Genomic DNA, 24,109 nt, shown 5'->3' with positions numbered 1-24,109 from the left:
GCTGTTGCACTTGAAGTAAATCTGTGTGGCAGGCGTTGCTTTGCAGTAGAGATTGACGGGCTTATTCTTGACAATGTAGCCTTCCTCAGGTTCAAACAGGAAGTGAGGTAAGGGTTCCGGTGGGTCAGAAGGGAAGGTTTCTGGGAGCTCACTCAGACTCAGGAAATCTTCGTCATCTCTCACTGCAAAGAGAAGGGAAATTTAAGTGTTCAAATGTTTTTCCCCTGTTCATTAGTCTGTTTTAAGAGAGAAGCCGGAACTGTGAGTCTTGTATTCATTCAATCGCTTTGATTTCATCAGTAATATCTGTTTTATCCAAACTACTATGCTTTTCCCCCCTCATCATTATACAGTAGACCTGCTTATGGAGTCCAGTTATAGCACTCTGTTAGCCATTAGAGCCATAAGAAAAAGAAGATCTTGGCTTTGTATGTGTCTTAACTTTATAAGTTAATAAAATTAAGACTGTACAATGAAGGAAAACTGATTGAAAGAGGGCAAAAAGAGGGAAGCTCCTGAACAAGCATACAACAAAAACTTAGGAGCTAGTCACTGGAGCTATATGAGATTACTCACAGCAGTAAGTCAAGCAGACAAAGTACACTGATTTAGCCTGAATTTACCAACTGTCAGAAAAAAAACCAAACTGCAGTATTTGTCCATCTTAAATCACAAACTAATCAAAATACACATTTACTTGCCTGTAACTTACAGCACTACCTCTCTCATGCAGAGTCAAACCTGTACAGGTAGGGTCAACACCAGGGTTTAAAAAGCAATGGAATAATCTGGAGCAGCATACTGGCATCTCCAATTTACAGAAACCAAATCATATTCAGGTGAAGATTTTATAATATAAAGTCAGTTTATATTTTTGTGCGGAAGTCTGTTATTGCTACCAGTTAATGCCATGGAGTTGCTCACTTAAAGCCAGTGTTGGGGAGGTTACTTTTAAAATGTATTCCATTACAGAATACTGAATACATGCCCCAAAATGTATTCTGTAACGTATTCCGTTACGTTACTCAATGAGAGTAACGTATTCTGAATACTTTGGATTACTTAATATATTATCATGCTGTTTACAACTACATGAATGTACTATTGCTGTGATTTATTACTGTTACTGAAGGTCCGCGGCTCCGAACCGTAGTAAAGGGACATCTGGCTAATACGTCGGGTTCCTGTCGGGCTGGTAGCCGAAAAATAGCTTTACTTTGTTGTCTGGGTCAACTTTGCTTGCCAGAGACAGAGAGAGGCGTTGAAAGACTGCTCCAACGGAACTTATTTTTTCCGGAGGAAAACACGAACACAGTGTACAGTCGAGTCTTAATAGCTTACTTACAAATGGGCTCGTCAGGCACTCTTCTTGGCTGCAGTGGTTATTATTATATTTACATGCTTCCAGCTCCCGTTTTTGCTCCGTGACAGCTCGGACTTTTCCTTTCTCTCCCTCACTCGCTCACAGACACATAACGTGTATGGCAGTCCATTCTCGCTGCAGCACGGACTACACTGCCCATGAGGCTACATTCTTTAGGGCCATGTCTGTAGCATTCTGCCTTTTAGCTTAGCACAACAACAACAACAAAAAAGCGCTCTCTCACCCAGGAAACACGCAGAGAGAGAGCGTCACCCTGTAACCATGGCAACCGTAACGCTGCCGCCTGGAACAACAGAGCGTAGCTGTAAAACAAACCCAAACAGTCCTGACCTGCGAGAATATGAAACAGGAAAGTACCGCCGTGTAATCCATTTATTTCAACAAAGTAACTGTATTCTGAATACCACCTTTTTAAATGGTAACTGTAACGGAATACAGTTACTCATATTTTGTATTCTAAATACGTAACGGCGGTACATGTATTCCGTTACTCCCCAACACTGCTTAAAGCAGATGGTCACACTTATGCCTCCTTTTTTCCCTTCTCATTGCTTTAATGTGTTCATGTTATAGATATCAATAAAGTTGTGATCATGGCACAGCATCTGGCCAGTTGTACACAACAGAAGTGAGCAATAAAAAAACTAACTTTTTTTTAAAGTGGCATTTAATTTCAGATGTACAGAAGAGGTTGTGTGCCGGATTCTGTCTGTCAGTCAAAGACACAGAGGCTTTATCGCCCAGAAATTGACAAAATGGTAATATGTTATGAATTCACGCTAAAAAGTGAAAGAAACAGATGACAAGAGGCTTACAAAATTAAGTACTGATCATTTGGCATTTCCTAAACTGGAAATGTAAAGCTTATATATTATGTAATAATTATAGCTAATTGCAGCTATTTAAAAAGGGGAATGTATTACCACACTAGACAATGTGGTAAGGTTTAAGGTAATGGACCTTATTGGACTGGTGTAGCCTTTGGTGTCACCATTACATTGGGTCAGTCATAAGTTTAAATTTAAGCTAATAATGCTCTTTAGTTTGACTTGCCATATCCCACCTTCAGCAGCCATATTTCCCCCTGATTGAGAGTAAATGTAAACAAAATATGAATCAATGTACACAATAGTGAGCCAAAACCATAAATTTTCTAAACAAACAAACAAACTAATTATCAATAACATAATTATAACCTCCATCCATTTTGTTCAGATTTTAAATCTACAACTTTTCCTTTATATGTTTTTGTAAAACATGAAGAAGAGCAAATAAAGAAATGGGCAGGGAAAATATATACACACAGGCAGGAAATGACTGAATAAACTGAATGGCTGACCCCGAGGCCATCAGGAACTTTATCCTCCTCTCAGTCCATCCTGCTCCCTCACCTCCAACATCTTTTCACTTCTCACCCACCCATGACCTCAATCAAAGCGACACCTGGAATGTTTTGTCACCAGGTTGCCAAGGTCGCCAAAACACAGAGGATTACAAGAGCAGGTGGGAGGGAGAAGAGCTAGGGTCTCATTCTCTCTCTCTCACAGACACATACACACACAGAGGCAGACACACTACACTTATTTTCCGAAAGTTCATACAAACACACACACACTCGCTCTCGCACACAAACAAATGTTTTTAACGTATAAGTTTCCTCCACTCCATCACCTTCCAGTTTCATTTGGACCTTGTGGACAGTCTAGACCTCTGTATGTATGTGTGCGCCTCTGTGTGCGACTGCCTCACCTGGAGATCTGTGACTCATCGGAAAATTTAAATACAGAACGCTATTGACACAACGTCATGGTTTTTCAGGCCAAATGTTTCAAGTCTCCAATTGCACATAAACTGTGCTGTGAATACACACAAAAGCAGCATACAAATAAACGACACATAAATGTGTGTGTATGTGCTTATGCACATGCATACACAATCTTCCATTCCTCAACCATATCCATGTGTGCGCATGTGTAATTGTGGCCCTTATCTTGGAGAATAGAAATGTGCTGTGGGGCTAGAAGCTAAAAGCAGCTTAGGTAAAACATCAAGACACAAATAGGGGGAAAATGAGTAGGCAGCGTCCCCACTTTGATGTCACGAAGCTGACATTTTCTCTCTTAGTTCTGTAATTAGTTCTCTGAGAGTATGGAAATTGGTAGACATTTTCACTGTATAATTTCATTATCTGTGGGAAATTTTCTCCAACACTTGGTTATTTATCCAGTGTCATATTCAGCCATTTCTCTGTTAGTTTCTCACTTGCTGCACCACCTTCTCTGTATAGCTATTTTTTGCTCCTTTTTTTCCCCTCCATGAACCTGCTTTTGCTTTTACGCCCCTACTGCTTTTCACTTCGCCCCAATAATCATTCTCACCCTCATCTGTCATTCAGAGAGCTGAAGGGGTTCATGGCTCTGGAGCGACAGCTATAAATTATTGATTGGCACAAGAAACATGATAGCTAGAAAAGAGTGTTGGTGGAATGGAGAAAATGGGAAGGATGGAGGGGGGAAAAATCTCTATGAATAAAAGCTTTGTTTCCCAAATGCTTACTGTTTCCTTCCACTTCTGCATCTTCCATGTGCCTTCGTCTCCTCTCACAGCGCATCACTTTTGCCTTTTCCATCCGTTTTCCTCTTCTAAACGTTATCCGTCTTTCTTGTTTCACCATCTCCTTACACACCCACCTACCCCTCTCCCCCCGATCTCCTGACAGGGTGACTTACAGATCCTAACAGCCCAGCTCATAAACGTCTTGCCTGAATGCTGTCATCACTAATGGATGGCTGTAGCAGAACAATGTCCAGGTTCGATTTACAGTATGTTGTAAATATGTGCCATTGGCTAAAACCGCATTTATTCCCTCCTTGAAGTCAGTAGGGAAGCCCACCTTAGAATACCTACAAACCAAACCAATAAATATCTGTAAATCTGCTAAAAAACATATGTCATCAGAGGCGACTAATCATCTCTGAACGTCAGACAATATTATGACCACTGGAATCAGTATAGAAGTCAATAGGTTACTGACAGATTGAGCAAAAAAAAAAAGCAAACAATGCTGAAATAATTTAACATGGTACGCAGCAACCCCCTGTTGACAAGACAAATACTATAATATTTGTACAGTAAAAACAACAGGCTACTCACAGACTTTGCATGACTTACTGGTTTGCATCAGTAATACATTTTTGGGTTTGAATGGTTTCCATAAAACAAGGTTAAATTTACATGAAAAAGTGCAATATGAGCAGTATTTGATACTTTTTAAATCTTCCTGTTAGTTACAGGAGTAACAAACAAATATGCAAACAATTTGAAAAGCTGACGCTGGAGAGTGCAAAAAAATGCATTCATTCCTCCAACCTAATGCCAAACAAAGCCAAACTTAGTGCCATATAAGGTCAAAATGCCTCATGAGTAGGAGCATGTATGTGTGTCTGGGTCTTGTTTTGTTGGCGCTGCAAGTAGCATGCGATGCCTATCAGTGCAGTAGCTGTGGAAATCATGAAATCATACTTCTTAATGTCTTATCGGTTAGTTTCAATCTGTAGCAGCTGCAAAAACATTCACTTTCTGAGAAATGGCTACGCTCTAACTCACACACACACACACACACACACACACACACACACACACACACACACACACACACACACACACCATAAATAGACATAAAATGGTAGCCACCCACCCCCCACCCCTTTACCCCTAATCCTCTAATCCAACCACTATTGACAGCATACACACAACCACAGACAACCAAACAAACCTAAAACAATCCATATCTTTACAGCCAAATTACACAACTCACACATACAAAAACAAAGGAAAATGCACACACTCGCACAAATGTAAAGGTGCAAAAGTGTTTTTATGCACCAAAGAAAAACAAGAAGCATATGGATTCCCATATTTCTCTGTTCTCTAGCTCTCGCTCTTCCTCTCTGGTTGTGTCTCTCACAAACACTCACATTGTTTTACGAACACAACAAATACAAATTTCCCATTACTTACACTCATTTTTTCCTGCACACACATATGGACAAAAACACATCCTTTACACTTCATCAGATTCAACTTAAAATGACCTATTTGAATCTTGAAAGGTTTAGGGAGGTGATTCAGGGAGTATAGGGAGGTGAAGAGAAAGATGAAAACTGAGAAGACTGAGAGATGATGGCCCAGCAGAGAGCTAATGTATCATTGCCGTGGAATTGGATATATGATGTCAACCATTCTCTCTCTTGCTCTCTCTCTCTCTCTCTCTCTCTCTCTCTCTCTCACACAAACAAACAAAAAGACAAACAGCAGGTCCACAAACATACAACCAAACCCGCCCAAAGCATCTGTTCATGCAAGCTTGTGCGCACACACACGCACAGATAGACAGTACTCTAAATAACATAATAATATCAGCCATGTCTATAGAGCAGCAGTTGAGCATTTCTGATTTCCTGTTGTCTTCCTTCTCTTTCTCTCGCTCAGCTGCTTTCAGGATTTGCTGTCATTACAGACAGATTTTAATATTCTCTTTTGAAATTTTTTTTTTCAATCTCCCACTGCGTATTCAGTACTCAAATTTCTTAAGTGTTTACCCATCCCCTGTTAAATTATTCATGCTTTGAAAGAGCTATATGTGTGGGTAAGGATCCATTTACCCACTTTTGCCTGAAGGTATACCTGTAAGCCAGGACAACTGAGCAGAACAACAGAGCAATTTCATTATTAATAAAACCATTATTAAAGATTTATATACTGTATATTGTTATTATAGTAGGGTATGTTTCTCCACCTAGTTTCATCTTTTGTTAAAAAGTGTCATTAAGACAGATTTTCATTCTAGCTTCCTTTAAAAAAACAAACAAACAAAAAGCTTGGTGGTCAAAACCTGTTTTTACTCACAAACCGAAGCACTCCTTACACAGTCTGATGGGTAAAGGCTATTCACGATGCCTTTACTAGTGGACACAACATTGAAAAAGTAGTCATGGTATTCTAGGAATCACACAGTTAAAATCTTGACATATTATCTTTTGAATTTCAAGTATTTTAGATTTTTTTAATCACATTTGTGAGAGTTATTTTCAGATTGTAAGTGGTTCTCATGAGAGGCAGAAAGACCAAATACCAGAAAAGCTATGGTGGTTCGCAAATGTCATGATAAAACAACACTACCTGTGTGTAAGTGTAACAGTGCGAGCTGTTCTTACAGAAAAATCTGTTATAAAAAGGGGATCAAGTGACTAAGTTTGTTGAACTACTTGACATGAATGTCCCATTGCTTTTTAAACAACACAGTAAGTGATCTCACATTTTTTTTTCTGCATCTGTTTGAAACTTAATTTTATCCTCAGTCTGAACTCTCCAAGCAGAAAGATTATGTAAATTATGAGTAGACACATCAGCATTCTATTACCTTTGTTCAATTAAACATAACTATATTTTAATTATAAACTTTAGGAGAAGTATATACCAGTGTAAATCCGTGCAAACACACAGGATTACATCATTATCAGTATGAAGCATATCATGGTCATCTTTTCATTTAACTTCATTGAGGACTCTTGATTGCTGGTTGCAGTTTTGAAAAGTTTTACATGGAATTTCAAACAAGAAAAAAAAACCTACTGTGTTATTTTGTGTGGCAAAAAGTGCCGCCGGTTGATGAATCATGTCTACCTGATGGATATAATATACTATGCACAAGACACTTTTTGTTATAGCCAAGAGCCATACCAGGTGATGCATAAAGGCAGGGAATAGGTGAATGTTAGACTGTTTAGGAATGGAGCAGACAGTGACAGCTGGCTGGCGTCCTCCAGCTTTTAGTGTATGACATGTAAGGCCCCAGCTAAGCCTGGAACTAGATTTACAGTTCTGCCTGAAGAGGGCTGACTCAAGTCAGGCTACAACTTGCCTCATTTGAGAGACCCAAAAAGAGAGCCCCTGTCTGAAGGATTAAAAAGGAATAAATCTAATGTATCCTGCAGCCTTTTGGTTGAAACCTATAGCATATACTGTAATAGAGTCTACGCGGTCTGAAGAATTCATTCAAGTTAGCAATGGAAAACAAAAAAATGTAAAGACACGAAGGAGCTAAATGTTTTTTGTCAATAACTTATGCAATGTGCTTTTTTTAACTTTCTGATGTTTTCCTTTGTTAGAAGTGTCACTCTGTGTTAAAGCACATGCACACCTTCACACAGTCTACAAAATTCACAGCTTAAATATCTATTTTACAGCTCCAGATGCAAACTCACATACTTGACTCCAAATCTCCACAGACCATGTTCATTTTATTTAGTTCCATATTATTAGTAATCAGTTCGGAGAATAGTAAGCACATATTGCGGCATGTGCATTTTAAAAATCAATGCACATGCTGCAATATGTGCTAATATTATGCAGTCATACATGTGCATGCATTTGTGTTTGCATCTGTATTTATGTGGATGAGGTGAGTGTTGAGATGAATGTTTTTATACTGTACTTGCACATTTAAAGAAGTATGAATAAAAGCAGATACTAAATGCTCTAAACTGTTCAGTTAGCATTTATTTAGTACAGTTTATTTCAGTCTTCTGCGGGGCTAGTACAATAACTATAGGGTTGGTTAGCTATCACTTGACTTACATATGCCAACAACCACTGAAGGAATTTGACCATGAAAGTCACATTCACACAGGGCGTGCCTGCCAACTTTTCAGACCTGACTTTTTACCAGTTTTTAGAACAAATTCCAATTTAGCATACAAATTACTTGCCAGGATACTTCGCCAAATATTTAAAAAAAATTCAGTAAGATCAGTTTCTTCAACACTTTAATAAAATTAAAAGTCAACAGAAGCTTTCATCCCAAAGCAAATTTAAACTGCAAAGATCGCTGATACCACTGCTATATTGAGGTCAAAAAGTTTAAGATAAAAGCAAAGTGATTAATACAAGAAGGGATGTAATGAAAGGTAAAACAACATAGAGATATAGAAATCACTTCAGGTGTCGGCTGAGTCATGTTTGGTAAAAAGTCACATTGAGAAAATGACTCGCACAGTCACAGTTGGACATACATCACACATATATAAAATTGGGCACAGGCGCATTTTAAACAGGGACACATGCCGCACAGGAGCAGCTGATGCGTGGGTGTTTGCAGGTAGGCAGTGTGAAAAAATTCTGCATCTATTTTTTTTTTGATATATATAGCCGTCTTTGCCAAGCATTACATGTACATGAGACACACACAGAAAGATACTTCACAGGACTTGGGTGTTACTTTTCTTATCATGGTGCATCTTTTGTTCTCACATTATTGCCTTTCCTTTACTTTGTGGCTGTCATTCCATTTCTCTACTGATCACGTCTTCAGCTATTTCCTGTAAAGTAATCTGGCTCAGCCATGGAGGGGCAAAAAGAAAAAAACAAGGGAAAGTATAGAGTATTCTGCCACATATGAAGAACCTGAGATCAAGCACGCCTCATTTCTCTTTAAATGTCTCATAAGCCAGGGCTTATCTCCAGTTTCTGCAGTGCAAGTCAGCTTAGGTGTACTGATACACCTCAGTGGACAGCACAGGCTGGTCTGTAGAGGGTGCTTACATCCAATTCTCCTCTTTCTAGGTTGGTAACAAGCAATGAGGCTTTGGTTGTAGTTTTTTTGTGTACATCTTTGCGACTCCTGAAAGCACACTATCAGCTGACACGATCATGGCGAGGAGACCTGTTTGAGTCTTTGGCCATAATGTGAGTCTTCTTTCTGATCTAGGTCAGGTGTGAGAACCAGTAAGGACAGGCCATTTTCTGCAAGTCTCTCATCTCTCTACTCCTCCTCTTTAGCTTTCTTCAGTCACGACAGGTGAAATCTTTTGCACACCAGAATTCAGGATGTCATGCAACCAACACATCATTTTCATTTATATTTTCTCACATATATTTATCTGTTTTGCCCGGATTCACAATATGATGCTGTTTTCTGGCAAAGTGTAAAGAACTGGAGCTTACAAATCACCAAAAGAGTAATTTGCAAAACTGATTAATCACAGGGTCTCTCAGAAATTGAATAATGCAGTAATACTGTAGTAAGAAACCAAACGTTCAAGCAGAAAAAAACAGAGCAGTGCACAAGGAGAAACAGGGAAGCACATGGACAGTCAGAAGAAGAATAATTATAGTAATTTTACAATCATGGACAGTTATCAGCTCTGTAATGCACAACTTTAATTTGGCATTACGCACAGGCACAACTGTACTCACATCACACACAGCCACATGCAGACGGAATATCTCATTTATATGCATAGTCTTATGTAAGCTTGTGGGGGTACAAACTTGTGTGAGTTGCTGTGTAATGTTATCTTCCAGATGGATTCTGTCTCCCTTATCCCAGGCCTGAGGGAAAAGCGAGGCTTTGCTTTCATTCATGTTATACTATCACAGCTCAGTATCGCTATTAATACAAGCAGCCAGCACAGGGCAGTGCATTAGAATATCAAAACACTGGCTGGGGAAGGACTTCTATTTTCAGGGAGATAGGGTAATGTTTTTTCTGTGAGGCAGACAACTGATAGAATGGCCAACTGGTGGTGTGCACGTCTGGGCTGTATGATCAACGTCTCATTCTCCAAATGGGTTTCACTCTGTTCATCATGTGCACTTGCATAATTTTCCACCTGTCAGAATCTTTCCGTGCAGGCTTATGTGTCTTTATGATTTTTTTCCCCTCCTCCTATCTGTCTGAGTCTCTCTCTTCCTTTTCATCTTGGTTTGTGATGTCTTCCCTGGTTTCCTTAGACAACCTATGCATATTCACATATTCTGCATACCTTACCCTTCTTTTCTTCTTATTGCTTGCAGCCTCGTTCTCCTTTTGCAGTGGAGTAATGACATAGATTTAGCCATCCGTCTTTCTTAGGTCAGTTCCCCAGAGGCACATTTCACACAGTACTCTACCCACCCAGCCACTTTGTGCAAGACCCGATCTCCTGTGCCTTGTGGCTTTTTCATACTCTTTTTTTCTCCACTCTTTTCTTTCTGTTCTTCAGATGCATTAGTGTTTCCGTGTCTTCCATCCTGTCTCCTTATCCAAATTGCTTCATACTGCTCTACTCATTTGCCTTAAAAAGGAATTAAAACTCAATGCTTTTCCCAGGTTTTGAAGATTTATTGAGGACAAAGCAGCACAATATGTACACACACGCAAACATACACACACACACACAAACACACAGGAATAATAAAATCAAATGATAAAAACAGCTTACAGGCTTATTTCATTTGAAGATTTCTCCATATTTTGGTGATCTTATTCAGAGCTGTAGATAAAATTGGATCCGACATTTCACTGCTCATGCCTTTCACCATCTGCAGGCTCACCACTTCTCTCTTCCCTTCTTATCCCTTTTCTCTCTCTCTGCCGCCCTCATCTCTCTCCCAACTTCGACACTTGGTTTCTCTCTCACGCCTAGCCACAATCGCTCGTCCCCCCCAACCCCACCCGCTGTGACTCTCTCCTCCTTCTCAATCTTCCCTCCATCCTTTCCTTTTTCTTTCTGGCATATTTCCGCACTTCCTGCTCTCATCTTCAATCCCCATTTCACGCCTTTATCCATCTACACACACACTTCCCCAATGCTTCATCTCCTTGCTTTGCTCTCTGGCATCTTTCCACACACCACCTCCTTCCATCCTCCTTCGCTCATTCTTCTCTTTCTCCGTTACCACTTCATCTCAAACTCTCCCCATTTTTCACAACCTCTCTTACTCTATATATCCTACCTACCCTCCCCCCTGGTTTGGTCACTATAAATAGAGCCTCCAGGGGGTTTCATAATGGACTCCCGTATCTGACCCTATTACAGAGACATTACTGACCATACTTTTCGCTCTTGCTTTCTTTTGTCGTGCACACTCACACACAGTAAACAACAGTTTCTCTCGTCTCTGTTTTAGCTCAGTAATGCATACACCTTCTCTGACTTTTAAACTAGGTGACTGGTCTGACTAAAGATGGTAAAGCTATTTCTCTATCAACACTTTTTCCCTATTTGTTATCCTTCTCATTAGTTTTTCCTCTCCTTTGGGTTTAATCTTTTTTTAAAATTGTCTTTGGTTTGTTTGTTTTTTTCCTTTTTGTCTGGGATTGATTACACTGTTTTAAAATGCATCAAATTAAGGTTTCTTTGAAAGCAACATCTTTGGGTTAGAGCTCACACCTTATAGCTATAAAAATAAATGGCAGGAATACTAATGTGCCATAAAAAGCGCCAAGGAATTTTGTTCCATTATGGTGAGAGCAAGATGAGGAAGAAAAGATTAGGAAGTGTCCTAATTACCTTTTATTTCGTACAGTACTACTTTCTGGATCAAGGTTTACTTGAGCTTATTGGAAGTAAAGCAATGGTTACAGCACACAAGCACGGGCATCTAAACAGTAAGCCTCTGTGAGCGTGTTGTGTGAGCGAGATGGAGAAAACTGGAGGAGGAGCAAGAAAGAAACAGGCTTATTCTATTTTCAGCTCTATTTTGGTGAAATCCGAAGACTTTTAAAATTACACAATGGGTTTTTGAATGGGTTTCATCAGCCCCTGGGGCGAAGAACATTGCCAGCCCATACAAGGCTGAATCGCAGATAAATTCAAGTGACCAAAAGGAAAAGAAAAATCATAGTGGGCCTGAATGAAACCTATAAAAAGACATATACTCTAGACATCTAGTTCTGAGCTTAGACACCTGAAGTAATTGACATATTTGGGGCAAGGTCAGAGCTAGAACATACTGTAAATACTACCAAGATTTGTTGAATGTTACAATGAAATAAGCTATTAATAACCATTTCAGTGTATATAAACACAATGGCTTCATTGTATTGGTAAAAGCATCGTGTTTCCTCTGCTGGATGCCTTCTTCCCACCATGCATCCTGGTGCGGGGGGTTTCAGAGGTAAGCTATCCGCATGATATAAACACAACTCTGAGGACCAAATGTTCACTTGCTTCCTAATATAGCCCACCCACTAATAGATGACATGATGATTATATCATGGATGGATGAATAAGATCTACCGTGTACCACATAACATACATGACTCAACAAAAGATCTCTGTGTTTACTAGTACTGTCATGGTCCTGGGTCGCTTGACCCAGCGTTTTGAGTTTATTATTATTATTATTATTATGATTTTGTGTACCAGTTTATTCTGATGTTGTGTTTAGACTTTTTAGGGTTCTGGTTCTGTGCTCCCTCTGTTTAGTGTCCGCCCATGTGTTCCCTCTGTTCTCCGTCTGTACCGTGTCTCTGAATCCAGTCTGTGCATTTCCTGTTTTACTTTGAAGGTCTGTATCTTATGTCAGTGTGTTCAGTTTCGTGCTCTCCCTGTCTCGTCAGTGTAATCAGTGTCAGCCGTGTCTCCCAGCTGTTTCCTCTCAGTCTTGTTCACCTCTTGTATTTAGTGTCTGCGTCTTCCCCTGCTCGTCGTTGTGTCGTCCCTCATTCTTCACTGTGTGTTCTGTTTGCCAACTTGCCTGCCTGTTAGTTTTGCTTTCCCAGTTTAGCTAGTTTTCTGTTCTGTCTGCAATCCCACAAGCCGTATATTTCGAGTTCACTTTGCCTCCACGAGTCCAGCTCTTGGGTCCACCATTCCTGCCTATCTTCACACAGCCATGACAAGTACTAAAAGTACTAAAAAATAATTTTTAACTAACTCCATCATGCCCTCTTTCTGTCATTGGTGTTACAAATACTACTGGCGAGAATAAACATGGAGCATTTCACTCAACAGTGGCTTGGTGCTTAGATGGTGCTGGCTATAGGAATGCCAGAGTTGCTCTGTTGTGTCATCAGTTTGTTGAGAAGCACTTGATTGCTAACCATTCTGACATGTGGCCCAGATGTAACCCATGCTGGTGAGCACAGAAATAGTGAAGACTGAAGGCATGGGTATACAGTTCAAAGCTGTGAGAAACTTCACAAGCTCAAATGGCAGCAGGCAGTAAAACTACAAAATGTTTTAAAAGGGGCAAGTGGAATAAAAAGTACCTTCTGCCAGTAAAGTCTTCCTACCTTGAAAAGATATCTTTACTTTATACTGAAATATTTCTTTTCTTCACCCTTTTCTAAGAGCTTAAGGGAGCAGAAGAGTGTCACGAGTCAGCAGATCATCTTTAAGACGAAGAAAAGTTAAAGCTTCATGGCTCTGTGTATTTACTGTCTAAATTCTCAGAAAGATTGTGCATTCTAGCTCAAACACTACTCTTAAGCAGATTATCCTTTGTGATTTCCCGCTAGTATGGCGCAGATCAAAAGATAATATTAATCTGGTAAAAGGTTTATTTCACTTATTGCAGATAAACCAATTAAACGATTGTCAATCAAAATACTATTAAAGTAGGATTTTAAGGAAAGGGTTTTAATAGGGGACTGAACATTAGGAAAATGGCTGTGGAAACATGGGGAAAGGTTTGTGGGTTTTATGTCACAGGTGATTCAATTTTAACGTTCATTTCCATTTCAAAACATAATTTAATTCCATTAAACACAGAGTCACTCTGCGGTTAATTATGTATTCACAAATTTGCTGGTTAGAAAATACATGACAGCGTTACACAGGAAAGTATAAGGTTCAGATTCAGTTCATATGGAGAAGGAATTGCCTGTATGCATCATTAACTTTTACTTGACCACTTTCGGAACTTCCAGTCCAGTCGTGGTGTTAAAGGATGCTCTGCAATAGCAACACACGGCCACATATAAGTAAGAAGATTAAGAGTTCAAATGTGGAAACAGTAGAATACATTTTATTAAGATATCACAGAGGCCAAAGACAAGAGCAATGACATATTATTCTGGAACATTTTGTATTAGAGGATATGGTCAGTGCTGTTTTGATACTGCTTCTGCCAACTTCTGCATATGCTGATTTTATTATACATAACACATCTGCATGTAAACAGCAAGACCAAGGTCAAAATGGAAAAATGCTAAGTGCTCTGCTTGTTGCTTCAGCACCTTCTGTTTCTGCTTCACATTAGCATCAAAAGCAGTTGTATAAAGAGCACCTGAAATACTAGTTCCAAGACACTGGTCATGCCTAAGCAATGCAAGGGTTAGAAGTTCAAATCTTCAAGTGAACAAGTGACCGAGTCACTCTATTTATATGTGAATCGATCTACTAGAGAGATAGATATGTTGATAGACTGAAAGCTGAAGTTGCCCAGGGGCTATGAGCACTGCATGAGTGGGCCTCTTAAATGAGGCCCCACACAAAGAGGTGAAATGAACAGGGGAAATAACAAGAGGTTAGTTAGTTAACTGGGGTCAAAAGGCCAAAGGGGATGAAGCTTTCAACTGTTGGTACATTTTTTGTGCTTGTGCGTGTATATGCGTGTGCCCACGCACACACTGCATGTGTGCATGGGAGAGAAAGCGGGCGAGTAAGTGAGTCATAAAGAAGATGTGTTGTATGATGAAAGAGCCTCTGTGCAGGTGGACGTTGAGGTCAGAAGTTGAAATGTTGTGCGGGGCTAACGGAGAGGATTCAATGCATGACTGAATCTGTTTGCAGCAGTTTGCCCTGTCAGAGAGCTGATGAATGGGTTTTAAGTGTTTCAGCCTTGTAAGCTCAAAGGTAATGGACTACAGCTGAGTGAGCCAATACTAATGTTTTCAGAGAGCTGGCAGGTGAAAACTATATGCTGCTATATGGTGTGCTGTCAAACAAATATTAATCAATCAAATGTGCAGAAATACTTTGGACTTTTATTAGTGCTGTTTTGACAGTGTGCATGTTCAAAGGTGTATATCATAATTAAGTTCCTCTAAAGCTTTGGAACAGTATTTTAGCCTAAAATGCTTTTCTGCATTATCAGGACACAAATGCAGCAAAAGGTTTCTTTAAGGGTTTCTTCTTTAAGGCAAGATCAACCTCTCAGTTGAGCCATCTACTCTCTGCAGAAGCCTGGTCTCAGTGGATGAATGGCTGTCAAGAAGCCATTCTTGACAGGAATGGAATCAACAAGAAGAGGCTGAGGTATGCGGTATAAATATCACAAGACCTGGACTGAAAATTAGTGACAGGAGGTCTTGTGGAGTGATGGATCCAAACGTAAATTTGTGGTTCAAATCACCGTCGGTATGTAGAGAAGGGATCAAGAGAGAAGCAGCAGTGTGTCTTCTGCTACCATCTCTAAAACACAGTGGAGGCCCTGTCATGGTTTAAGGCTGCATTTGATGGAAGTTGATGGAATTATGAATATAGAAATGCACTGGCAGATTTTGATCAACTGTGCAATATCATATGAAAAGCATCTGAATGGCATCTACTTCAGTTTTCAGCATGACAGTGATCCCAAATACACTCTCAGTGCAGCTGTGGCGGCGTTGTGGTTTGTGGCTCAGTTGCAGGGGAGTGGTGGAGCAGTGGGCTCAGGGTGTGGTGTCAGGGGAGGCTGATTCACAACGCTGTTCTCCATCACCTGGTCATGCCTTCCTTATTTTAGTAGGATGCTGGGAGCTGACGGGAGAGCTGTGTGGTGTGTAAATCTGAAGGAGGCAGCTGAAAAGCTGTGCAAAGCAAAGGTGTTTGAACCATTGCCAGTAAACATCATTTGGTCTTGCAACACCGTGTGCATCGGGTACTTTGTATGCTACAGTAGTAAAAGCATATATGGACAGAAAACACACACAATGGAACATTATTAGTCGTGGATTGGCCCCCCCAGAGCCCAGGCATCAACATTATTGAAGCAATGTAGGATTCTTGACAGAGACCATAACAAAAGGCAGCTAACATCCAAAGAAGAGCTTTGAATGTCATTCAAGAAGCCTAAAGACCTAGTCCTGAAGACAGCTTAAAGAAAAAAATGAAAAGAAAGCCTAAGAGTTCTGACTGTGGCGAAGAATAAACATGGAAATACCAAATATTGACTTTCATTACCTTACATTACAGCAAATTGCTACACTCAGTCTGAATTTGTTCGTTTGTATTTTCCTTTTGGGGGTAATTTTGTATCAGTTTAATTACTTTTAAAAGCAAGACCACAAAGATGCATTCTTGTTATAACAGGTGTCTCACAAGGCCACAGTGCATTGTGTAGAAAGCAGAGATATGGTGACATTTTCTCAGCCACAGTCTGAAGTCAGTTTAACAAGAAGATATTTCATTTTTCATTTTATTCCTCCTTTACCTCTCCTCTCCTTCTCTTTCTTTCACACACACACACACACACACACACACACACACACACACACACACACACACACACACACACACACACACACGACAGGAATACACAGAAAATCAATGTTTTTTTTTTAATGTTTCCTTTGAAACACCAGGCATATTTCACGACATGCAACATCATGTCTACATGTCATCAGTTTGTATGCACTGTGTCTTTGTGATGTGTGGGGGTGCAAGCTAACAGAGCTAAAGAGCAAAGGAGGAAAGTTGGAGTAGGAGGATGAAAATAAGAAATGAAAGGTGGCAGAGCCATCCAATGTTAGAGAACCAAAAGAGAGAAAAAAAGTGACCGGTTGTGATCTTGTGTCCTTGAAGATGCTCTTTTCGTTTTGTTTCCCCTTTGGTTATTGATCTCTGTACACATACTTGCTGTATTCCTGCTTTACTCTCCCCATTCTTTATACAAATGAGTACACTAGAGACTAAACAAGAAAATAAAATAATGAGCACTGCTATTATGTTGTTTGTATGATGAACAATATCCTCAACACTATGTAATGAATGTGAAAAATGCTGAGATTTCAATAAATAGTAACAGTTAATCCAAGCTGAATGCATGCACTTCAGTTGTCTTGACTGTGTCATTGAAAAGACACAATGGACTACTGTAAAAAAAAATACTTACGGAGCTAAGTGCAGACAGATAAATATACATATCATTTTTGAAATTGGAAGTTTTATTGTGCGTCTCTGAGTCCTTGGGGCTTTAAAAGGTGTTTTATGTAACACTCTTCATCCTACATAAAAACTGTGTATGCTTGTGTTATGCTTGAAAGGTTGCTCTGACTAACCAGTTACATGATGTGCTACTAAAACTAAGAAACTAAGAAAGTGTGACTAGATTTAATCAGTAACACTTTGTATTACTGTATTTGCATGTATGTGAGATTTGGGATTTAACTGGTTTATTCCATGATAATATCTGATTTTGGTCTTGGGTGATAATGAAGGGTTAGCCAGAGTTAACACTGTGGTAAAAATTTCAAGAAATTTTACTTTGACACTTTGAGGGAAATCTCTATTTTCACATGCCTCTGTAGACAAGTCTGGAATGAGCTTTCCTAAGGTGACAGAGTCGGATTTTGGCTTTTGCTCAAGGACACATCAAGGATACTTGGGCTCGATGGGTTACGTCGTAGGGTTTCAGATGGGTTTTTTTGTTACAAAGCACCTATACCATAGATTTAACACAGAAGTATAAATCCTCTGTAAGGTACCAACAAAACAATGAGAGAGCAATGAAAAGTAAAACAGGAGGAGAACAACAAGAGAAAAGAAAATCAGATTAAAGACGGAGCTGGGCGGAAGTCTGTCTGGTGCACATTATTAAAACGCCTTCATTACTTCTCTATTTTTCACCCCCCTTATAGTTTTTGGGCTCTTTCCCTGTCTCGTCATATATCACACCTCCGTCAGTATAGACACAGAAACACACACTATCAAATGAGGCATGCACAAACTCATATACACACTGGAAGTCTGCTCTGGATTCAGCATGTGATTTGGACTGCTGTGATTAATGGCATTCTGTGCACCAGTGAGGAGATGAACCAGAAAATAGTACAAACATTATCATAACCTGAAAGACCTAATTACCGCAGTGCACATCTGACAGACGTGTGCGTGCAGGCCGCTCTGTGTATGTGTGTGTTGGGAAAGGGGATGAGTGGTGGGGGGCAATAAGGACAGGAGATTTATGACCCTGCTATGGAATGTTGTTTTGTGTCCCTGACGTCCTTTTTGTTGTCTTTCACCATTTCGGTGGAAATTAGGAATATGATAATGACCATACTATATATGATAATTAGTGTGCAGAATGTGTGCACACATGGGTATCTGTATATGCGCACTGTGTATCAGTCTTCTCTGACCAGCTGAGAACACAAGGTCTCTTGAAACATGGTTACGAGAAGAACAATAAAATTCCACACATCATATCATTAAAAACATACACATGGTCCTTATCCTATATCATGATCGGGATTCGAGAACCAAGTGGTTGTCAAATTTTGGGGACATGTCTCAGATTAAAATCCAGAAAAAGTTCACGATGAACGTGCCACAATATAAATAACAATGAAAAAAGCGCCCTGTCTAAATTTCACTTTTATAGGGCATCAGCTGAGCTGTTATGTGGACTGAATCTGTAATGTGACCTGGGATAGAATTATATGCCAAGATTGCAAGTGTGCTCGATTATTTTGACAAGTCATAAATGTGTAAATTCATCAGTAAGACAATATTTTCCTAAACTTAAACAAAATACTCCACTGGGTTGATGAAATAGAATAGAATAGCCATTTGTTGTCATTGCACATGGGCAATGAAATTGTGGAATTGACTCTTTACTTATGGTAAGACTGAAAAATAATGACCCTGGGGTCCTGCAACCAGAGTCCTGTGGGATGCAGAGAATATATCCATTGCAAGCCAGCTTATTATTCTGGTCTCTCATGGTGCAGAATAATGGATGACACTGGATCAGATTCTGTACTGGATCAGCGTCACAAGCTTGACAAGACACTAAGTTATGGCTATCTGTTGATCTCTTCCTCTTGCCTTTCTCCTCTTCATGCTCTCTGTCATCCTCACACTATTTCTAACTAAATCCGCCCTCGGGGCCCTGGACACCAGAGCAGAACGTAGGGGAGGAGAAAGGGAGGCACAGATGAGAGAGGAACAGACAGCAGGGACCATAACAGAGGAAAAGGGAAAAAAAGAAACAGAAAGATTGCTGAATGAGGAACAAGGGAAATAGACTAAGATTTAGAGTTCTGAGTTATTGGAGAGGAACTGAGAGGTAAAAGAATGAAACAACTGCAAATAAAAAAACAAAGAAACATAAGAAGAGTAAACAGCTATGGTACACAGTCCCTTCTCATATTCTATTTACAAATACAAGCCTTTTAAAGCACTGTGGAAATGAATCAGGGAAAAGGGAAAGTTTTCCCTTTTCCCTGTGCTTCATAATACAGTGGCTTGCAAAAGTATTCGGCCCCCTTGAACTTTTCCACATTTTGTGACATTACAGCCACAAACATGAATCAATTTTATTGGAATTCCACGTGAAAGACTAATACAAAGTGGTGTACACGTGAGAAGTGGAACGAAAATCATACATGATTCCAAACATTTTTTACAAATAAATAACTGAAAAGTAGGGTGTGCGTAATTATTCAGCCCCCTGAGTCAATACTTTGTAGAACCACCTTTTGCTGCAATTACAGCTGCCAGTCTTTTAGGGTATGTTTCTACCAGCTTTGCACATCTAGAGACTGAAATTCTTGCCCATTCTTCTTTGCAAAACAGCTCCACAACTGCCCTGTGATGGCCTCAGAGGTTGTCTAAGAGAATATTGGGAACAACGACACCATGAAGTCCAAAGAACACACCAGACAGGTCAGGGATAAAGTTATGGAGAAATTTAAAGCAGGCTTAGGCTACAAAAAGATTTCCCAAGCCTTGAACATCCCACGGAGCACTGTTCAAGCCATCATTCAGAAATGGAAGGAGTATGGCACAACTGCAAACCTACCAAGACAAGGCCGTCCACCTAAACTCACAGGCCGAACAAGGAGAGCGCTGATCAGAAATGCAGCCAAGAGGCCCATGGTGACTCTGGACGAGCTGCAGAGATCTACAGCTCAGGTGGGGGAATCTGTCCATAGGACAACTATTAGTCCTGCACTGCACAAAGTTGGCCTTTATGGAAGAGTGGCAAGAAGAAAGCCATTGTTAACAGAAAACCATAAGAAGTCCCGTTTGCAGTTTGCCACAAGCCATGTGGGGGACACAGCAAACATGTGGAAGAAGGTGCTCTGGTCAGATGAGACCAAAATGGAACTTTTTGGCCAAAATGCAAAACACTATGTGTGGCGGAAAACTAACACTGCACATCACTCTGAACACACCATCCCCACTGTCAAATATGGTGGTGGCAGCATCATGCTCTGGGGGTGCTTCTCTTCAGCAGGGACAGGGAAGCTGGTCAGAGTTGATGGGAAGATGGATGGAGCCAAATACAGGGCAATCTTGGAAGAAAACCTCTTGGAGTCTGCAAAAGACTTGAGACTGGGGCGGAGGTTCACCTTCCAGCAGGACAACGACCCTAAACATAAAGCCAGGGCAACAATGGAATGGTTTAAAACAAAACATATCCATGTGTTAGAATGGCCCAGTCAAAGTCCAGATCTAAATCCAATCGAAAATCTGTGGCAAGATCTGAAAACTGCTGTTCACAAACGCTGTCCATCTAATCTGACTGAGCTGGAGCTGTTTTGCAAAGAAGAATGGGCAAGGATTTCAGTCTCTAGATGTGCAAAGCTGGTAGAGACATACCCTAAAAGACTGGCAGCTGTAATTGCAGCAAAAGGTGGTTCTACAAAGTATTGACTCAGGGGGCTGAATAATTACGCACACCCTACTTTTCAGTTATTTATTTGTAAAAAATGTTTGGAATCATGTATGATTTTCGTTCCACTTCTCACATGTACACCACTTTGTATTAGTCTTTCACGTGGAATTCCAATAAAATTGATTCATGTTTGTGGCTGTAATGTCACAAAATGTGGAAAAGTTCAAGGGGGCCGAATACTTTTGCAAGCCACTGTATGTAAGCACTGGTATTTCCCACAAACATGTCTATTGTGATTTACTCATAATGCTGAAAGACCACATCTCTGTTGAATAGTTAGCCATATGACAAAATATATCAAAACAATCATTATGTAATGATTCAGAGCGGTGTCATATCAGTTATTTTGGCCAGCAGGTATGTTGTCTCTGCCCATATATAGATGCTGATACCTAAAATGGCCATTTTAGGTGGATGCTTATATATTACAAATTACAGTTTGAGTTCTAAATAAATAATTTCAAAGTACTTTGGAAAGATACAGAAGGGCTATGCTGCTTGCCCTGATTTATGTTGCATCTTTGAAATTCTATTATCCTTTAAGGGGACGCTTTGCCAACAGATGGGAAATATTTCAAGTGAATGTGCACATTCAGAAGTACAAAAACAAATGAAGACATTTAAAGGATAAATAAATATCTGCATGTTGTGAATTCAGACCGTCGGCATAAATCAGCTGTGACAAAGCCACTGCTGCAATTTTATGAATATTTAAGCAAAGCACTGATGTACAGAGAAGACGGCAAAGCAATACAGTATTTGGCAAAAAAAAAAAAAAAAAAAAAAAAAAAAAAAAAGAAAGACAGCAAAACATCCCCTCGTTTTATTCCTGAAAAAAGAAAGTATTTGTTTGGAAACTCAAAATGCAATTAAGAAAGCAAAAGCAAAATAAATACCTTAATTTTCAGCGTTTTGATTTTGACTTCTTTTTACAGAAGCCTTAAAAAAGATGCCGTGCCATTCAAGCATACATCAGTTTTAGCTGACATCTACTCAACTGACTGAAGGAGAAGAGTTGAATAGACAGAAAATTGAAAAATACAACATGTTAAATAGCAAACTTTCAATTAAAAAGTCATTAAATTAATTAAAGAAATAATGTTATTTTTTAATTACCATTTCATTGAAAAAGTATTCTCTTTATTGGATTCGAAATACATGCTAAACAGTGCGCATAAAAGCAGCGAGATTCTGTGCTTCAGTCTACAATAAAGCACACAGCAGCCTGAAACCAGAAGATCTCTGATCTTGGGTCCGTTCAGTTCAGCAGCAGTAAAGCACACTGTTTATGGTAAATCAAAGCACTCTTACGTCTGTCGTTCTTTGATTGTAGATCGTAATGAGAAGTTAAGAGAACAAAGCGTAATGGAGAGGGAAAAGCAAGCTCAAGTGTGCGAGTTCAGCGAAACGCACAAGCTGTATTCATTTTCACACAACAAATCTCATAAAAATGTAGAACGTTATAATGCTGCCTTAGTGAACTTAAGCACACAGACATCAAAGGGGTGTTTATCAAGACCCCTCCCTTGGCTTTATACCTTGTTAAGGTTTTTAGCATGCAAAGAACCCAAGGGTTTCCACAGACGTTTGATGTCTGCGATGAGATGGAAAAAGAGATGCTTTTTAACAAATAGCCTGGAATAAGCAAGTGTTTATTGAACAAAAAAGTACATTAAACATTAAGTGAGACGCATATGTGGGAGACAGTACAGAGATGCAGGTCCTGTGCCTAAAGAAAAATATTTTTCAGGCATAGTGTGAAAGAAGCTGCTACGGCAGCAGTCCTCAATGGTTGAAAACCAAAAAGTTATATTTTCTCAGCATGCAGATTGATTTTATATGATATGTATTTTTTTAAAAAATAAAACATTTTGTAGGCTGAAATGGTTCTCCGTTACAGTGTCCTGGGTTTTAGAAAACAATTTATTTCGGTAAAATACCTTATGATTTTGAATAGTAAGGCCAGCATGGTGGTGCAGTGGTTGACACTGTTGCCTTACAACAAGAAACTCATGGGTTCAAATCCATGCTGGAGGGTTTCTGTGTCGAGTTTCCGTGTTCTCCCCATGTTTGTCTTGGTTATCTCAAGGTATTCCAGCTTTCCCAAAGAAATGCAGGGGTCGGCTTAATTGTTAATTAACGGATGTCCGTCATTCTGTAATAGGCTGGTGACCTATTGAGGCAGGAAGTTGCTTCTAAGGTTTCTGTCAGCTAAGATAGGATGACTCGTGGGCCTTTCTTTCGGTGACATCACTGGTTATAATATGGCTTCTTGCTGCATGTGGACATTTGGTGTGACGGCATATGGAAAGTTTTAGTTGCGTGAGGTTTAAGTTCTGTGCATGAGACTTGGCAGCCCTGTAAAAGGCGCGGTACATGTGAAACGTTCCATCTTCACATTTACTGGGTGAGCTGTCAAAGCTTACGATAGCTCTGATTCACAAATCAGCACAGCATTTTGGCAACAGTGTAGCCAGAGTCAAGTGTGTCATACTTGACAAGTGTTTGTGTGTGTGCGTGCGCGCATTTTTGTTTTGCTTTTATCAGTTACTGAAAGCAGTGAAATGCTCATTGAAGCAGGCTGTTGAAATATGATCACATGACTGCATAGACGGTACAATGAAACATTTCAATACAAAAATTGGGTCAGCAAGTCCATATTTGGTCCCTCTAATAAAATAATAGGGATCCATTTCCTCTACTCGCTCCACTACTTGGCAGTCTTCATATGCCGGTTTCATTTTTACCGTGCTTCAGTTAGCTCTCATCTCATTGCATTTTAAATCTGCTTGTTATAAATCTATAAAAACAGTTCTTTATTGCAAACCTCAACACATTGTGGACAGTAGCAATTTAAGAATGACCGAGGCGAGGCAAGGCTGACAGTAACCTAAATGTTACTGTGATTCAGAAACAGCAACAAAATCAATTCAAATTGAAGAAGAGAGGTGTGTTCAGGCAGTGAGCCAAGTAGTTAGGAAGGAAGGAAACAGGATCTGAAGACTGCAGATGGATGTGTTTGTGAGTGTCGCACATGGTGTGAACACTGGAGACGGGAGAGGGAGGGAGAAA

General features: G+C 39.8%; 1 protein-coding gene across 3 annotated transcripts in view; it reads right to left on the bottom strand.

Annotated features, from left to right (window-relative positions):
* The window catches only part of unc5ca (unc-5 netrin receptor Ca), a 188,665-nt gene that overhangs the window by 100,345 nt on the left and 64,211 nt on the right, over nucleotides 1-24,109 (bottom strand). For all 3 annotated transcript variants that reach the window (XM_063489539.1, XM_063489537.1, XM_063489538.1), the window contains exon 2: nucleotides 1-182. This exon is cut by the window's left edge and continues 55 nt beyond it. In XM_063489539.1, coding sequence (XP_063345609.1) covers nucleotides 1-182 — 182 coding nt within the window. The remainder of the gene's footprint in view (nucleotides 183-24,109) is intronic.

Source organism: Pelmatolapia mariae, linkage group LG12 (assembly GCF_036321145.2).
Source record: "Pelmatolapia mariae isolate MD_Pm_ZW linkage group LG12, Pm_UMD_F_2, whole genome shotgun sequence".
Lineage (NCBI taxonomy): Eukaryota > Metazoa > Chordata > Actinopteri > Cichliformes > Cichlidae > Pelmatolapia > Pelmatolapia mariae.
This window is presented reverse-complemented; position numbering and strand designations above follow the sequence as displayed.